The 17,120-nt window shown below is 45.3% G+C and overlaps 4 protein-coding genes across 7 annotated transcripts; 2 read left to right on the plus strand and 2 right to left on the minus strand.

Annotated features, from left to right (window-relative positions):
• The first annotated feature begins 324 nt into the window (after nucleotides 1-324).
• On the plus strand, nucleotides 325-8,665 carry rictor (rapamycin-insensitive companion of Tor). 2 transcript variants are annotated; one of them, XM_020948330.2, is made up of 13 exons: nucleotides 338-407; nucleotides 472-622; nucleotides 1,768-1,978; nucleotides 2,046-2,591; nucleotides 2,655-2,808; nucleotides 2,876-3,745; nucleotides 3,814-3,990; nucleotides 4,065-4,273; nucleotides 4,363-5,154; nucleotides 5,211-5,335; nucleotides 5,417-6,374; nucleotides 6,443-7,169; nucleotides 7,233-8,665. In XM_020948330.2, exons 2-13 carry the CDS (start codon nucleotides 511-513, stop codon nucleotides 8,187-8,189), a joined length of 5,838 nt encoding a protein of 1,945 aa, XP_020803989.2. In that variant the 5' UTR covers nucleotides 338-407; nucleotides 472-510; the 3' UTR covers nucleotides 8,190-8,665. The 2 variants fall into 2 exon arrangements, with proteins under 2 accessions (XP_020803988.2, XP_020803989.2); XM_020948329.2 differs by having other exon boundaries at nucleotides 325-622.
• On the minus strand, nucleotides 8,657-13,990 carry Hs3st-B (Heparan sulfate 3-O sulfotransferase-B). Of its 2 annotated transcripts, none has more exons than XM_086839121.1 (4): nucleotides 13,857-13,990; nucleotides 11,550-12,189; nucleotides 10,663-11,135; nucleotides 8,657-10,606 (listed from the first exon to the last, which is right to left on the minus strand). In XM_086839121.1, exons 2-4 carry the CDS (start codon nucleotides 11,694-11,696, stop codon nucleotides 10,099-10,101), a joined length of 1,128 nt encoding a protein of 375 aa, XP_086695247.1. In that variant the 5' UTR covers nucleotides 11,697-12,189; nucleotides 13,857-13,990; the 3' UTR covers nucleotides 8,657-10,098. The 2 variants fall into 2 exon arrangements, with proteins under 2 accessions (XP_086695247.1, XP_086695246.1); XM_086839120.1 differs by having other exon boundaries at nucleotides 13,780-13,907.
• On the plus strand, nucleotides 13,508-15,403 carry LOC110180632 (uncharacterized). The gene is made up of 3 exons (XM_020948319.2): nucleotides 13,508-13,699; nucleotides 13,762-14,022; nucleotides 14,145-15,403. The coding sequence occupies exons 1-3, from the start codon at nucleotides 13,639-13,641 to the stop codon at nucleotides 15,266-15,268; spliced, it is 1,446 nt and encodes a 481-aa protein (XP_020803978.2). The 5' UTR covers nucleotides 13,508-13,638; the 3' UTR covers nucleotides 15,269-15,403.
• A 93-nt stretch (nucleotides 15,404-15,496) lies between these two features.
• Nucleotides 15,497-16,984, minus strand: LOC110180634 (protein-lysine N-methyltransferase EEF2KMT). 2 transcript variants are annotated; one of them, XM_020948326.2, is made up of 3 exons: nucleotides 16,795-16,984; nucleotides 15,946-16,740; nucleotides 15,497-15,651 (listed from the first exon to the last, which is right to left on the minus strand). In XM_020948326.2, the coding sequence occupies exons 2-3, from the start codon at nucleotides 16,676-16,678 to the stop codon at nucleotides 15,545-15,547; spliced, it is 840 nt and encodes a 279-aa protein (XP_020803985.2). In that variant the 5' UTR covers nucleotides 16,679-16,740; nucleotides 16,795-16,984; the 3' UTR covers nucleotides 15,497-15,544. The 2 variants fall into 2 exon arrangements, with proteins under 2 accessions (XP_020803985.2, XP_020803984.2); XM_020948325.2 differs by having other exon boundaries at nucleotides 15,946-16,720; nucleotides 16,795-16,958.
• Nucleotides 16,985-17,120: the final 136 nt, after the last annotated feature.

Consider the following 17,120-nt stretch of genomic DNA (forward strand, 5'->3'; position numbering starts at 1 on the left):
TGGTTAATTATTGCATTGCTTTTATGGAATAATTATAGGTACCAAATTGTGCTGTTAAGTAATTAAACCAATTTACCATTATTTTTCAATAATTCCTGGCATCAGTACACCTAGCGAATGACACTGTTAATACAATATTTTTTTTTAAAAAACCTGAACCATTTTTACTGAGTCGATAAACTCCTCATTAGCACGATGTTTAAGCTCAAAGAATGTATAAAAAAATAGGTTTTTAAATAATTGATACTTTTTAACTATAGTTTGAATATGCATTTTTGTAAATTTACCCAACTATCGTTTACATTGAACGATACCTCAGCAATCGATTGTTCCGGCCAGAGCGAAACTATCGGCACGGCGAAATCGATAGTTTACTTTGATGCGGCGAGCAGCCCAATAAAAAAAATGTAAATTGTTCAGCCCCAGCAAGTGAAATTGAAAAGAAAAGCAATATATACGTGTGATTCGCAGCATAACTGTCCTGGCATTGTGCTGCTGGTTGTCCAGGCTATGCCGCCTTTGCCGCCCAGCCCTCTCGACCTTGCGCGAAGCCCCGCGATGGCCTCCCTACATTCCAGTTGGCGTTTTGGCAAACGAAGTAAATTTCAATTACGCATCAAAGGTAATGTAACGAATATAAATTAACATTGAACATAGCGTCGACAGCCGCAAGGCACTGGGAACGCTGTTCACTGTAAACATATTATTTCTGCCTTTCCCCAGCAGCTGTTGGTATTGTTGTTCCCATTTCTCTCCCTATTCTTGGTTTGTTGTTGTTGGGGGGGGGGACTTACATATTCAATAACTGCAGCATTTATCGTAAATATGTATGTATGTACATACATATGTACATTGCATTTGTTGACATTGATGTTAAATTCAGCAGCAGAAGTAGCCACTGTTAAGTCGTATGCGCATAACGGTGCCGATGTCTATGTGTGAAGAGCATAACAGCTTTTCACCTGAAAGTTGATACGGTGTATATTTACTTTTTAACATATGTAGCTACATATGAATGTATGTACCATGTACATCTGTATGTATGCATGTGTATTTATTTTGGTTTTGTTTTTGTTATTCCTGCAGCTGTTGTTTTTGCCATTTGACCAAATTCTTTTGCTTCATATTGACCGACTATTTATAGACGATCGCCAGCACCAAACTACAATACAACAACAAGCAGGCAGCATAGAGAGCACCACCAAAACGATGACACAGCACAAACAAAAACAACACCGACAACAGACAACACATGATGCAACATATAAGGTGGTCTCCGATCTGCAGATCTCTCTCTTTCCGCATTAACCATTCTCAAGAGAGAGCTATTCTCGTGATGGGACCATCTTACATATGTATTTGTACATAATTACATCATGAGACACAAAAGTGACGCTTCATGATGTAACTTTCCAAGGTGCTCTCATCAGCTGTGTTGAGGACAATTAACATTTTCAGAAGAGATATCATTACAGACTCCAAACTAAGAGCAATTCTTGCTATGAGACCACCTTGTACCATAAGATGAGGAAATTAATGGTCTTGGTATATTGCATTTATCTTGATCTAACGGGAACGTTTCCCAATGTGGATAATGTGGAGCCCTTTCCACTTTTGGGGCTTATATTCCTGAGCTGGATGTAGTTTTTATAACAAATATAATATTTTTCATTAATTAAGTCCCTGAAAACCCACTCACTTTACTCAATTAAATTCTCGTCTAAGTAAACTTGACACTAATTCTCATTTTCCATTTATTTATTGTAGTTTCTCAGGATCCGGAGGACTGTTACCGCCAGGATCCAACGCGATCAGCCGCTGAGAATGCCTTCGATATATACTCGATGCTCTGCTTGGAGGAGACGCGGGATACTAAGCGCCTGTTTCTGCTCAACGCCCTGGCTTCGCTCTGCCTGGGGGCTCGGAAGGGTTCACATCATAGCAACATACGCTTCAGCACTGAGGAGCTGCTTTACTGGTAAGAATGTTTTAGTATTCTTCCTAATTACAATTCTAATTACTTTCATTTACCTATCGTTTTGCAGTCTCAGTGCCTCACTGGTGCACACCTTCACCCAGGTGCGGGCAGCGGCTTTAAGGACCATTCGCTACGCCATCAACACGTCCAATGACATCAAGGTGTTCAACGCCCTGCAGCTGCAGCATTTGGTCTGTCGCTCCATCGATCTGATGCTGAAGAACGATGATGAGCGTGTCCAGGCGCTGAAACTGGTGCGCAAGATGCTGGCCATTGCTCCGGAAGACATCAGTCCGGTGGTGGTGCGCTGCCTTGTCTCGCTGGCGGACAGTGGAATCGATGAGAACGATAATCTGCTGCGTGCCTGCCTGGCTACGCTCGCCGAGTTTGCCGTGCTCAATCCGGCGCTCCTGATCGTATGCGGTGGTGTTACATCCATTACCCGCAACGTCCTCGAGTGCCACAATCCCCGGATAGCCGAGAGCCTGTGCGGTGTGCTGCTTTACCTGCTCGAGTGGCCGCAGACGCGGAATATTTGCGGAGTGCGGCTCGACTGTCTGGCGGCCCCGTACTGTGACTTCACCTACAGGCTTGGTATCATGGATAAAAACAAGTGAGTTTATCTAAGAGATAATATAAGGAAGAAGTCTTATTAAACTATGATTCTCCCTTGCAGAGATGCGCGTGAACTTCGCTATACAAGCTGTCGCCTGGCCCTGCTCTCCGTGCTACGCAGCTGGACAGGCACCCTAGAATTCTGTGATCCCAGTAAACCCTCAGGTCTCAAGGCAATAGTCGATGCTCTATATTTAAATCAAATCGAAGTCAGAGTGAGTTGTCCCGTACTTTTTAAGCCGCCAACTGTTCCCTAATGCGATATTCTGCCTTCCCCTACAGAAAGCAATATTGGATTTGCTCTACGAGCTGCTCTCGCTGCCGCAGCCCACCTGGACGGATGACTATGCGGTGGCCCTGCAGGCTGTGGATCCATCGGACTTCCAGGCCACGTGGCTCCTAAGCAACGGCTTTGTATCCGCCGAAGGTCGCTCCATTTTGCCAACGCTGGCAGCTCGAGCGCCGAATGTGGTGGATCAACACTTGGCACTGATGCTTTATTGTTTCCTGGAAACTGGACTGCTCAACGCACTCGTTGAGGTCGCCGTTGGCAGCGATCAGTTCGTTTCGGTGCAGGCCACGGTGCTAATTGGCAAAATACTGCAACTGATGCACACGCACCTGCCGCCAGACATCTGCTGCACAAGCCCGGCACTGCCCACACTGGTGGGTCATGCCACGCAGGGCAACCAGCAGGCCAATGCGGCAGTGGCGGCCTTACAGAACTACCAAAAAATGCTGCGCCAACGGCCGGCATCGTGCAGCTTGTTCCTAGACAGCATTATCCAGGGTGGTGCCCTGATTCAGACACGCTTGTTCCGGCGACATCTCAACGTTCAGGAGCAGGCGGGTCCGGTGCTGCAGCTGCAGGATACGGCAGAAGCGGCAGCTTCTGTTGTTCCACCCGTGACTGTGGGCCAATTTCGTGCCACGCTCGATCGTTGCCGCCTGGACTCGGTCTCATCCAGCGACGAATCCAACTCGCAGGCATCGACCTCGTCGAGATCCAGTTTCCGACTGAAGCGAAAGTTCCTGCCACAAGCCTTCTTTGACAACTTCCGGGCCTTCAATCGTCTGCTAACAGACTCAAGGGTACTGAGCCAGGCAGATGCACATCTCTGGGACTGGGATGTAATCACTACAATACTTAAGGTGAGTTGAAACTTCTCGAAAATCTTGATGATTTACTCATTTTTACATTTTTATTTGCATTTCCTTAGTCGAATCTAATCCGCAAGCTGGACTACACCCTGGGAAAGTTCTTAAAGCGACTGGTCGACTTCTATAAGCCACGCAACAATCGTTTCTCGCACCAGGATTTGGTGCCGGGACAGAGTTTGCCCACGTATGTCAGTGCCGGTTTGGATTTAATCGATGTTTTACTGGGCAGCAGCGAGGTAAGTGATGTTTAAACCTAATTAGATTTCTAGTGTGAGTTACTAATGCCCTTTCTTTATTCTTCGTCTTACAGCTGGAGTGTATGCGCTATATAACCGACTATTTCTCGGATATAAGCCAACAGTTGGCGGCCGTTACCACATCCAACCGTGCCCATGACTGTCTGTTTAGTCCGCAGCATATGAACAATACAATGTGTCAGCAATATTTCTTATATATCGGACGCATGTGTCGCACCACCAAAGGCATTGAAGTACTCAAAAACACCACGGTATTTGAATAGTAAGTATAGCATCAGGAAGATCAGCGTTTTGTAAAAGATCAACCATTGAGCCAATCTCTAATCCAATTTTCTCCCTGTCTGTTTTCAGCCTTATCAACTTGGTGCGTGTGACGGATCATGTGTGTTACGTAAAACTGATTGTGTCCGGACTGAACTACAGCTACGAGAAGTTGCCGCGACAGGTGCTGGAGAAGGCATTGACGTCGGCCAAGACGCGCTATGGTCGCCTGTATGCCACCCAGTTTATGGCGGTGCTTCTACGTGCCCGTCTGCCGCATTTTGAGGTCTGGGGCATTCCCCTAATCATCCATCAGACGCGTGACTCTGATCGTAGCGTGGTGCTGGCCGCCATGGAGGTGCTGGAAGAGGCCTGTCACGACAAGTATTACCTTGAAGAAATTGTCAGTCGTTGGCCCAATCTTACGCAGCGCGGCGATGCAGGAAGACTGTTAATGGCCCGATACTACTCACTGCCCCGTGGCCTGAACAGTACGATGGCGCGGATTGAGGAAGAGATACGATACTGGCAAAATGGCTACAACAAGCGGTATGTGCTCCTCGTCGAGGCGGATACCCATGCCAGCTTGACGCTGCACATACGCAACGAGGACGGCTACTATTCGCGACGCAACTGCAACCAGCGACCGCAGACAGTTCCGCCAAACATTTCACCGCATCTCTATGGACAGATGGCGCAGACCGGTCAGGGTATGTCGGCCCTGAGGAAACACGGTGATCTGCCCCAGCTGCTCGAGGTGCTCACCCGCGCCAAATGCACGGACGATGCCGAGTGCCTGGAATTGAAGGCGGCCATCTGGGCCCTGGCTCATGCCTCCACCCATGCCAATGGTATTGAATACTTTTTGGAACTGAACTCTAGGTAAATTATTAATTATTAACAATTAAGAATGCATCTATTAATTCGTAACTATGCAGGCTCTATGAGAAGCTTATTGTGCTGGTGACCAAGTGTGAGGTCTACTCGGTGCGGGCCACCTGTTTTAGCGCCTTGGGACTTATTGCCGGCACCCAGGCGGGTGCTAATATTCTCTTCAAACTGAGTAAGTAATTAATAGCAATATTAATTGTGGATGTATTCCTAACCTTTCTAAACTGACAAACCAACAAATTACCTTTCACAGACTGGCTGTGCGTTCGACATGACCGGAATACCATGTGGCCAGTGCATCAGCCAGAGGACTGGATATCCAATCAGTATACGCCAGCGCGTCATTACTACGAGGACGTGCTGCCATCCTATAATATGACAATGCTTGAGGATCAGATCGATGGATTCTACTTAACAGGCTCCGGTTATTGGAACTCAATTGCCGAACAGATTGAATCGGGTGGCGCTGGAGGTGTTACGATATCCGGAAGTAAATCGGCTGTGGGTACTGCAGGGCAGGACCCAAATAGCACCACGACAACGGACAGTGTACGCACAACTTTGGATGATGTGCATCCCAGTCGAATATTGCCCACCGGTGGCGTGGCTGCCAAGTCAAAGACTCTGCCCGAGGGTAGCAACCTGCGCCCAACGTCCAAGCACCAACGCTCGCTCTCTGAGTCGAAGACCACGGATGTGATTAGCTTACTGGGAGGAGCCACAACGACACCAGGAACGGGAACAGTACCGGGATCGGGTCTCTATCCCACTCCATATCAGCACCGCATCCGGTACAACTCATGCACAGATTCAAATACTTCGGGCGTGAGCAGCTGTGAGTCTGTGACCGGACGAACTGCAGCAGCTGCCGCCGCAGCAGCGGCCAACATGAGCGAGTATCAGCAGTTTCCGTTGAGCCCGATTCCTAGCATGTCGAACCTGTTGGAGAGCGACGAACTGATCCGGCGGCATCAGTTGGCCACCAGTCTGCAGCCATCCGCCGCTCTCAGTCCGATGGCGATGAAGGGTTACGCTCAACTGCGCTCCCTGCGTGCGCATAGCCGACCGGTGTTCCCAGAGTCCGCGGCAGACTTTTACAAGGTCGTCGGCATGCCCGAGGTGCAGATGCGCAAACACGACTGGACCCATCCCCATCGGCGGCTGAAGGTGCGAAGCCTGGACCGCCAGCCCATGCTGAACGATCTGTGCAGGTGGGTTTTCCTATATTGTAATTCCTTTGGAATCCGTTTGTTTAATGTAGAATCTTTTATCCTTATAGGCACGTTTTCGGCGACGAGCTGGACGTTCCCCTGCCCACGCAGAATGCTCCCAAGTTCCTACCGCAGAACGATCTGCAGGGGCCCTGCTACTCGGGCATCTGCCTGCCCAAAAACGTGCTAGACCTCTTTCCCACACGCAACCTTAACCGTACGTACGTGTCGCGTGACATTCAGGATCAGGACCTGGTGGGCATAAATCTGCTCAATAGCATTGGACGCCACCAATTCCTCAACGATTCACTGACCAATGAGGGCGGCGACGAGTCCTCTGTGATATCCTCGCTGTCGGATGTCTCATCGGCAACCAAAAACCAGTGGCAACAAAGTTCCAAGCATACGCGAAGCCAGTGCCTCCATTGTGCTCGCTATCCGCGACAGCACCGTCATCCGGATATCGTTGCCAGTCAGAATAATGGCAGTTCGGCCGGAGGTGCATCCCTAGCCCCGTGCGAGCTGTATAGCAGTGCCGCGGCGGCTTCTCTGGTGGCATCAGCTCAAGTCAAAAAGGAAGGCTCCTCCGTTCCCGTTCCAGGAGCTGGGGCAACGACGCTGGGTGCGGACATTAGCTTCCATTCGCCGGAGAGCATGCTGAGCGAAGACAACGCACTGGACAGACTGACCGCCTCCATACTATACAACGTACAGCGCCTGGCTAATCCCGTGAGTGCCAAGCAGTCGAAGATGGCGCTGCTGGAGCTCAAGCAGAAGCATCCGCATGCCTTTCAGGTGAGGCTTCAAGAGGGAATTTCTATACGACATGCAAAACTAACAATGATTTTCTCTCTTCAGGATATTTGCCTTTACTCCGAGTCCTGCAAGACATTGGGCAGGAGCAGTTACCGCATGAGTGCCCGTCGCTTTCTGCAGGAACTCTTCCTAGACTTGAACTTTGATTCGTTTTACGTGGAACCGCAGCTTATAATCGGAGCGCGAAAGATGCATGTGGAGGAAAAGGCAGAGGCCGCTGCGCCCGCATCAGCGCCTCCCGCCATGTACAAGGCAATGAGCCAGAAGCCCAAACCGGCGGCCCAATTGGCCAGCGTTTACGAGACCAGCTGGGAGAATCTGCTCATGGACCAGTCGCCCAGAATATTTAAGCCGTCGCCTGCCCAACCGAAAGCAATACCAGAGCGCCAAAGCCTTCACATTGACGACACGGAAAGTTCAATGTCTGCCACCGATGATGATCACGATGGCCACGAAGATCCCGGCGAGGATGTATGCGATGGCAAAGGCGTAGACCACACAGACCTGTCTGCTGATAACTCCCAACAAGCGGCGGCGGCGGAAACAGGTGCAGTTGCAGCTGGATCGGTTGCATCGAACGAAGCAACAGATTCTAGGCTATGGAACGAGGATCGATCCACTTCCGGACGCTTCTATCCGCTCCAATTTGATTTAAGCTGCACACGAAACAAGTTTCCGGTCACAGAACGCCGGCAGGCGGCTGCACCATCGACATTCCTTAAGCGTCACTCGAGCGGCGATACAGATCCGCAGACACCTGTGTCGGCATCGACCAAGAGCCTGGCAACACCAATGGCCAAGCCGGTGGGTAGCCTCTATTGTGAGAAGCGCTTGCAGACGGCCAAATCGGAGGCGGTGCTGGGTTCTAATATGGGAGGAGGAGGAGGAGGAGAGGCAGCTCCCCATAGAGGTGGATCAACTAATGTGGGCAGCCCAACCTCTGACAATCACGATAACGCACTGCCTTCCATTGCCTCCCCGCCCGCCTGCCTTCCCTAACCTTAACCGAAGCTAATCGGATGAATGTAATATATGATAGTACTGTAATAAAATCAAAGAAATCGTAGCTGTCTAGCTTTAGGCACACACACACCCACACCAACACACACCTTACCCATAAGTTACCTAAGTTATTCTCGCTTAGTTCGTTGTAACCAAATTAATTTTACGATCAATCACCTCACCCCCTAGCTGTAGTCACATAATTTTAATAAGATTCATAACCATAAATAGGCAAAAGATCAGCAAACAAACTACTATACAATATGTACAATATGTTGGATACCTAAAGGCAAACAAAAACCACAAACCACCGCAAGTTAATTAATCAAATTGTACTTAAAGCGACAAAACAAAAAAAGCCCCCTCAAAGACCTTCAAAAGCAAGAGAGAGATTATCACAAAATGTGGCTGGCAAGCAAAATACAAAGTAAAACCCAAAATTAATACAATAAATTCGCAAGAAATTTATATAACTGATGGATTTTATTTGATTATTTAAAGTTTACGATATTGAGCGGGATATACATGTACCTTGATCGTGTATCGTAAGGTATCAACGGAGAATCCATGACCCAATTTGTGCTCCGATATTTAACAATTCCAACTCTTGTTTTCAGTCTTTAATTGAAATTAAGGTTATTTTGTTTTTAATTTTAAGCTAAAGTGAATTTATTTAGGTTGTTGTTTGAAATTAGCTAAGCAATTACATAGTTTAAGTCATGCAATTGAAAACATTGGGAACTACATATTATATAGTCATCATATGTATGTATGTATGTATGTACGTAATGTATGCATGTTTGTTCTTGTATTTAATCTTACGGAAACTGCGGATGCTGCGAGGCTGTAGGAATTTCGTTGTAAGCTCTATTGGTTCACACTATATAGGTATGTATGTATGTAAATAATTGCATTTCAAGAGTTATGGTTATCTAGTATATATATGTATGTATATATATATATAGTATATAGCACAGTACAGCGTTTTGCCTTTCGTGTAGTGAGAGAGAGAGGGAGTAGTGTGTGAAAAGGTGAACGTGACTTAAGTTTGAAGCTTATTCAGTTGTTTTTTTTTTCTTTTCAATTTCGAATAGAAGAAAGGAACCGTTATGTATCTTCGTTCTGATAAAGCTACAATTATATCTGATTGCTAACCCTAAATGTGTGTCACTTATATATGTATGTATATATGTATATGTATGTATGTAAGTACAATAATAATATTTATGTATAAAAAATGTATTCAACAATATCAGTCCACAACTTCTCGTTTTTTTTTGTTTTTTTTTTGGATTTCTATAGATGAATTTTAATTTTATGGATTCGCAGGTCAATGCTAGAAATAAAAGAGAAGAGTTATTATTAATATTTGGGATTATACTTATTTCTTTTTATTTATTATTTATTTTAATTTTAGGGCTTAGTTTTAATCTTTGTATACTTTTGCAGGGTATTCTAATTTTAGTCAGAAGCTTGAAATGCAGTGTAGGAGTCGTTTTCGACCATATAAATCGCATATATTCTTGATCAGCATTAACCGCCGATTCGATCTAGACATGTTTAACAGCAAAAAAAATTTCAAATTTTTCAAAATTTTATAAGTGGTTACATCGTCAAAATTTCAAAAAAAAATTCTAAAAATTTTAATTTTTTTAAAACTTTAAATTGAGTATACAGTTTTATTAACCTAACAAAAACTAACATAGAAAAACTTTCCGATTGAAAATTAATGCATTTTTGACTGAGTTATGATATATTCGCTTTGCAATGGTATAGAGGGATATGGTCCTCTTACGATATCAATACTAATCCTATCCTAACAACTAATATCTTGAATGCCTTCATTTAAGACAAGTTCCTAAATATTTACCTCCTTGTAGCTGACCTTAATGATCCTTGGCTCCTTTCAGGGCCACGCAAAATTGATGCCCGTGAGCTGGTAGAACCTATCGTTGAAGGGCCTATAAAAGTCCCGCAGTCGTTCGATGGCCCCGGAATCGATGTGCGGATGATTGCGTCCCTTGGTCTTCCCCAAGCAGTGTGGCGTTGAGCGAGCCTCCGACTTGAACAGACAGGGAAATCCCTTGGTGGCATTGAAGTAAAAGTGCTTTTCCGTGACGACACGCTTCAGTCCCAAAAAGTCTTGGACACGACCGATTTCATAGGCGGGATCCATAATCAGTCGCTCGCCGCTAATAAAAAGCAGCTGTGACAGGGGAAAATAGAGGAGCCATCGCTCCAGGTGGCGGGCATATACACCGATTTTCACTGGGCCCCAATTGGTATCCACCGTTGAGTAGCTTCCATTGACAAAGGCCAGTTGCTCGAATCGTTTCATATCCGCCTTTTTGCTGGCTGCCTGGGTATAGTCAGAGATGGCCCTTGTCACTGGATCTCGCACCACAATTAGCAGTCTAAGAGAAAGAAACAGACATTAATAAGGTACCATGAGAACAGGGAAAGCACTCACTTGGTTTCCGGATTCATGTGGTAGACACGCTGTGGCACCTCCTTGGTAACAAAATAGCTGGGCGTCTTCTCCATGGTTATCTGACCCTCAATGGTGTAGGGCATGTGGTGACGATACCAGCGCAAGCCCCTCTGGTAGTGCCGGTCAAAGAAGTGCACCTCGGAGCCAGCAGCCCGGACATCCGGATGCAGTCGAATGAACTCCAATAAAGCCCGCGTTCCGCTCTTCTTTACGCCAATGATGAGCGTATCGGGCAGGTGACGGGATGGCCGGAGTCCTTGTGGCCTCAACATTTGATATTTGGGTGCCGCTCCATCAAGACTATTGGTTTGAACGGTCACAGTCTCAACGGGAGGAGCTCTTGTGCTGGTCGAGGAGCTATTCCCGGAGCTGCTGCTACTGTTGCTGCCTCCCGATTCAGTGCTTTCGTTGTGAGAGGAGGAGGATAACGCCAGGAGATTGCGAATGTTGCTCTGAAAATTTAAATATAAGAATAATTAAATATTTTAATGTATGCTTAAGTTTAAAATACATTTATAATTGTCTATTAATTAATAATTATGATAATCTTAGTCAAAATAACGCTTGGGTTAAATTGCAAGTTGTAAGAGTAAACAAAACTCGGTTTCCCGACATCAGCTTTTTTAATTGTACTTTTTTTTAACAATCATCCTTGCAATTTTAAGGTAAATTAAACTAAGACATTTACTTTAGACTTTCTGAAGCTTTTTCAAGTACACAAAATGTTTTAATTTCACATTTCCCCTACATTCTTCCATGTAAATCAAAAGGATTAACTTAAGCGAAGATGCTAATCGATGTGTTTGGTTGTAGGTAATATACCAAGGTAGAAAGAATCCTTTCTCTCCCACCCACACCCCACTCACCTGCTGCAAACAGCGACTAATGCTGGCCAGGAGGCAGACGTTGAAGCTGTAGGAGAAGTAGAGCAGAGCGACACAGGCCACCATGGCAATGGCCAGGCTGCGGCTGCTTAGGCTGAGACTGCTGCACCAGATGCTCATCACAAACATGATTAGACCGTGTGATAAATACCGTTACGCGGGAGGAGGATGCGGTACTGACAGCTCTGGTGCATCTAGTTCCCTTGCATATCATTGCTAGCTGGGGGTCTGGGATACCACACACAGCATCCGGAATTCCGGGATTCCTTGGCTTTTTAATCACAGCCGCACTGCTTCATTTGGCTCCCCGGCTCCGTGTTCCCAATATAGTTGTCGGTGTCGACGATAGCAAAAGCCTGGGATAAGGCCGGGGCCAAAGTACAAGATAAGCGCCGTGACCGGGTTGATGGAGGAGCGAAGGACAAAGGCAGAGGGAAACGTTACCCGGGAGGAGCACAGGCGCAGAAGCGGGCTGTTGTACTCTCTCTCGCAGGACACTTAAGCTTATGCAACATGAGCTTTGGATTCGCTTTTGCTATTATCACGCATCCTTCACTATTCGATTAATCGGTTAAATATATGTCCAGGAGTCCAGAGCCAAGTTCGGGAGCAGAGATGTGTCCTAGAGATGGGAAGAGAAATGTTTGAATATTGTTTTTAACATTAAAAAATATATTAAAAGGAATTCAATTATTTTCAATACTAAGTTTTCCAATTAATATTTGGTTTGTTCAATTTTTAAATATTTAAAAAAAGGTATTAAATGTCAAGATCAGTCTTAAAAAACGAATTGACACGAAAAATCTCGTTTCTTGCCCATCTCTATTCTGAAGTTAAAATTGATAAGAATGATTTTCGCTTTTCAAATTCGAAAAACTCGTTTTTAAATCCACAATAATTTCAAACTCTAACCCTGCTTACAAGGTTATATTATCTATTATTTTGTATTAACTTTTTAACCCTAAAATGTAACCTCTAACTTACTAATTACCATTTCCTAAAAGCCCACTTCAAGCCCAAGAAAGCTACATAATCTTGAAAGCTAAAGACCACCTTAACTTTGCTCTCATTTCCTCCTCGCTCTTGGCAAAAAATCAAAGTTCCGCTCTAAGGTAAACAAACTAAAAAGCAGAACCCCTATATACATATATTTGCTCTCTTATTTTAATCACCAGCCCAACCCCTTACCAACTAGCGATAAAATATACCTATATGTATGTACTTCCCCTCCCTGACGCCGACCGGACGTTTGATTGCCTCAATTCCCTATCAGTCTTGGCCATTTAAGATTAGTATTTAAGCCTTAAAGAGCCCTTTATCGAGGCAATGGACACTTGAGCCTAAATGACTGAACAATTTTCACATTTTCTTCGAGCTTTTTTGGGGGAAAATAGTTTCACAGGGATTTGAAATCAATTTAAAAATGTGGCCAATAAATTATTTAAGAAATTAGCATCTGCAGTCTATCCAATCTAGACAATAATACATTGACATGTGTGAGAAAGAAATAGAACAAAGATAGATATCAGAAAAATTAGGATTACCTTATTATTAATATTAAGTACAAAAAAATTTAATAAACTTTAAAAATGCTTAAAAGTTGAACACTTAATTACTTTTTAAACACATTCAAACACTCTTTGATAACAAAAATTTAATGACTGAATATAATAAAGTCTAAGAAAAGTATATTTAACTCTAAAAAGTCTAGAAATTAATCCACAAAATTACAATTTCATGGCACTAATGGGTTTGTCTTTAAACAGGGCAGAGAATTTCCTACAGTTTTATCTTCACACAAAAAGAAAATGTTCCAGACAATCAAAGTTTTTCGCCCTGTGTAGCCACACATGGTCACCTGGTAAAGGTGGTGGTATTGCTGGTACTGGTGGCTTATCTAATCGCTTAGCTTAGCCACCTTTTTGCCGCAGTCGCAGACTTCTCCGACGGACTTCTGACCGATTCGCGTCTGCGTCTGTTGTCATTTTACCCCCAACTGCGCGCTAAAATGCTCTAAACTCGAAGCTCCCAAGCTTGGAAAACACCCCGCTGGACGTTCCTCAACAGAAATATGGCAAATATGTGGGGCAAATTGGTGTTGCAATTCTTCAAATATGCACCCAGCTATGTGGGTGAGTCACCATCTATACCTATTACTGGAAGAGTTCTAATTGCAAGCCTTTCTGATCTTCAGTCTGCCTCAGTTTCTTACCCTGCGGCATGATCTTTGGCTATACGATATGTGCCTTTGTGGCGGTGCGGAACGATAAGGATATAGGCCTCACATACTATGGTCCCCTGATCCTGGGCGCCTGCTGTGCGGTGATCACTGCCGTGGCCATGCTTGCCATTAAATATGTGAAGAAATGCATCATATACTGGCAGTCATGGTTGCTTCTCGTCGCTGGTGCTTTTAATCTCATTGCCAGCTGTTTTTACTTTGCCGATGGATTTGGTGAGTCATGAGAAATGATAAGATTAGACCAACCCAGCTGCAAGCAGGTCAAGATCCTGTTGTATATAAGATATAATTATTAAAATGGGCATATAAATAACCAGAGTTTATACCTTTTGCAGACCATGTCGGCGCTTACATTTCCTATGTCGCCCACAGCATGACCTTTGTGGCCGGCTTCAGTTTCCTGCACACCATAAGCTCCAAGAGCAGCCGCTCGGCTATGCTCTCGGCCAGCTGCAGCTGCTACCTGTTGGGTGTGGCTTCGGCGGTAAGCCTTATAGTTGGCACCTACAGCAGGAACGTGAAGCAGTGGGCTGGACAGACGGCAACGGCGGAGCAACTAACCGATGATCTCTATGTGAATTTTGCTGGCACATACCTAAGCGTTACAGCTGTCATGCTGGCTATCCTGGTGGGTCAGAAGGTGCTCCACTTTCTGGGCACGGTGGATTTGGTTAATAGTCTGGACAATGAATTGCGGATAGCCAACTCCAATGGCAGCATCTTTGAGCCACGTTCGGAGGTGATCAAGCGACTGCAGTTCTTCTATGTGACCAAGAACCAGGAGTGGAACATGATGCTACTGGTGCTCTTCACGGAAGCCGTTCAGTTTGCTCTCTTCGTGTACTTCATCTACTGGTTCAGCCTGAACGAGGCTGTGCGGTTGACGGAACTCTCCGGCATAGATGGCATGTTCTGGGCAATCTTCGGTGGCAGCTTGCTGGCTCCCCTGTGTCAGTGGTTCTTCTCGGTTAAGATCACCTTCGTGTCCGGTCAGATGGCGCTGGTACTCTTCACCCTGGTGGCCATGATCCAGTGCAGCGTCTCGGATTCCAGGTGGTCGCTCTGGCTCTTGCTGGTCCTCTTTGGATTGTCGTACTCCAGCCAGCAGATAGCTCTCTTGGAAGTCACTCACCTGCGCTTCACCGAATGCGTCGTTTGCTGCTCGTACATCTTCAAGCTGGTCAGCACCAGCATTGTGTTTTTGTACTTTGTTTCGGATGCCAAGAACTCCTACTTCTATGCCACCGATTCAAGCATCCTGATGGCCCAAGGCTTCGTCTTTATGATAATTAGTTCACTGCTGGCTTTAATTGTGGGCATGAAGGTCCCGCGAACGCATAGAGCCCACCTCCTGGACATCCAGTACGAGCTGTATGGCATTATCTTTATGAATCACCAGATCGAGCAGCTTAATGTCCGCTGGTTGAACGACGGCACAATACCCACCATCAGTCAGTGAGCAACGAATATATATCTCTATCGTCACTTAAATCAACGAGGTCTGGAAGCTGAAACACCTGCTAAGTGCCCATTCAGGCACTACCAAAATAAAAGATATGAATTTTTGTATAATAAAATGAGAGAGAAATATGAACACAATACCTTATTGCCTGACGCTGAATCCTGAATAAGTTCAAAACAAACAATTGAACAATTAAGTTCTTAAGTGAGATTCCCAGATAATGGATAGTAGTTTTCGTTATTTTATTATCGGTTTATTTTAAGAGGGCTAAGACTAGCGTCTAATGGAGATAACCTGTACGGCGGCTGTGTGATCGCGACAAAAGTGGCTGGCACAAGCAGAGACATTCGCACAGGGAGTCACCTTGTAGTTACAAAGGCCTGTAAAAATATGAAAGAAAATACGGAAAACAGAAAATCACATTAAGAAAATGAATACGTTTGTAGGAAAGCTACAACAGGCTTTAAAAATTTGCACATGTTTCTAATGCGTCATATTGGATTAACGATTATTCTGATTGACTTTTAAAGTAATAGCTCCAAACCAGTCACCGAGATGTAAATTTTAATGGCGTTACGACTCTTCTATTCATATTGTCATTGCTTGTACCCTGTACAAATTAGCTGTTCTGGGAAAAAATCAATTTTGGAATATATTTCCGTTAATTAACTTACGAAGTTTGGTCATAAACTTATGCAGCGTGTCCATATTCCGCACCGTGCTGGCCAGCAGCATTTCCAGCTGACTGCCTCGCCTCGTGTAAAAGAAATCCATGGCACCCAGCAAGGCATCGAACTGGGAATCATCATAGATCACATCGGCAGCTAGAAGCAAATCCGTTTCAGCATAATCCTGCCATGGAAATTCACTAACTGCATCCCATTGCAGCTGCTCCGCTTTGGGGGCCTGTTCCGTCGCTGTATCCGCAAAATTCAGGGCTATATTCTCGCGCATCAGCTGGACACAGGGCTCACTGCCATCGGTGATGAGGACCTGTTCCGCCTGTAGCGACATGGCGGGTAATTTCAAGAGGATGCCCAGTAGTCCGGCTCCAGCGCCCAGCTCCACTACATTTTTTCCACGCACCAGTTGGGGATGCTCCACCAGGTAATCGGCCAATGCCAGTGCAGCCTCCCAGGTGCATAACCCAGTGGTGCCTTCGCTAACAAAGCTATTGGATTCGCGGAGCGTGATGCAGGCATCCGGCTGCAGTATATAGTGTTTGTAGGAATAGACCGTGCCCGTATCTAACCCCTCTGCCATTCGGTTGCACAGACTGCCGTATATATCGTCGTGCACCTCATCCTGGTCCTTGAGTAAATGCATTAGCTGCTTGATAAATGCCTCCACGTAGCTGCGTCGCACGGGATGACGCTGGTTCAGCGGATGGCGACAGGTTGCATTCATTAGTGCTTGCTGCTCCTCCCAACTTAACGGTAACTTCACGGACTAAAACAACAACAAGACGACTGCTGGAGATGAGGTTCAACAGGTGGCCAAGCAAACCGACAGCGAATACTCACAGACCAGGCCATTTTGTTCACGGGATAGCAGCAGAGAAACTGCTGCTGCAGTTTTCTGTATTTTTCCGTCATTTTCAGAAGCTTGAACTTGTCTCCTTGGTTCTAAATTGAAATTAAAGTTAAGAGTTGAGTTAAGTTCAGAGGCAACGTGAAATCGAATTAGAGCTGGAAGAAACATAAAAGCAATATCGATAGATCGATAAATTTAAATGTTGATTTTGAGTTGCATCCGCGATAGTTGAGTTAAGTTAGAAACAAAAATGTTAATAAATTAAGCAGGGATTCACCATAGAATTACTTAATATTACAAAATAAGCAACATTTTA

Source organism: Drosophila serrata, unplaced genomic scaffold, assembly GCF_035046125.1.
Source record: "Drosophila serrata isolate PLE 108 unplaced genomic scaffold, ASM3504612v1 contig_362, whole genome shotgun sequence".
In the NCBI taxonomy this organism is placed as follows: domain Eukaryota; kingdom Metazoa; phylum Arthropoda; class Insecta; order Diptera; family Drosophilidae; genus Drosophila; species Drosophila serrata.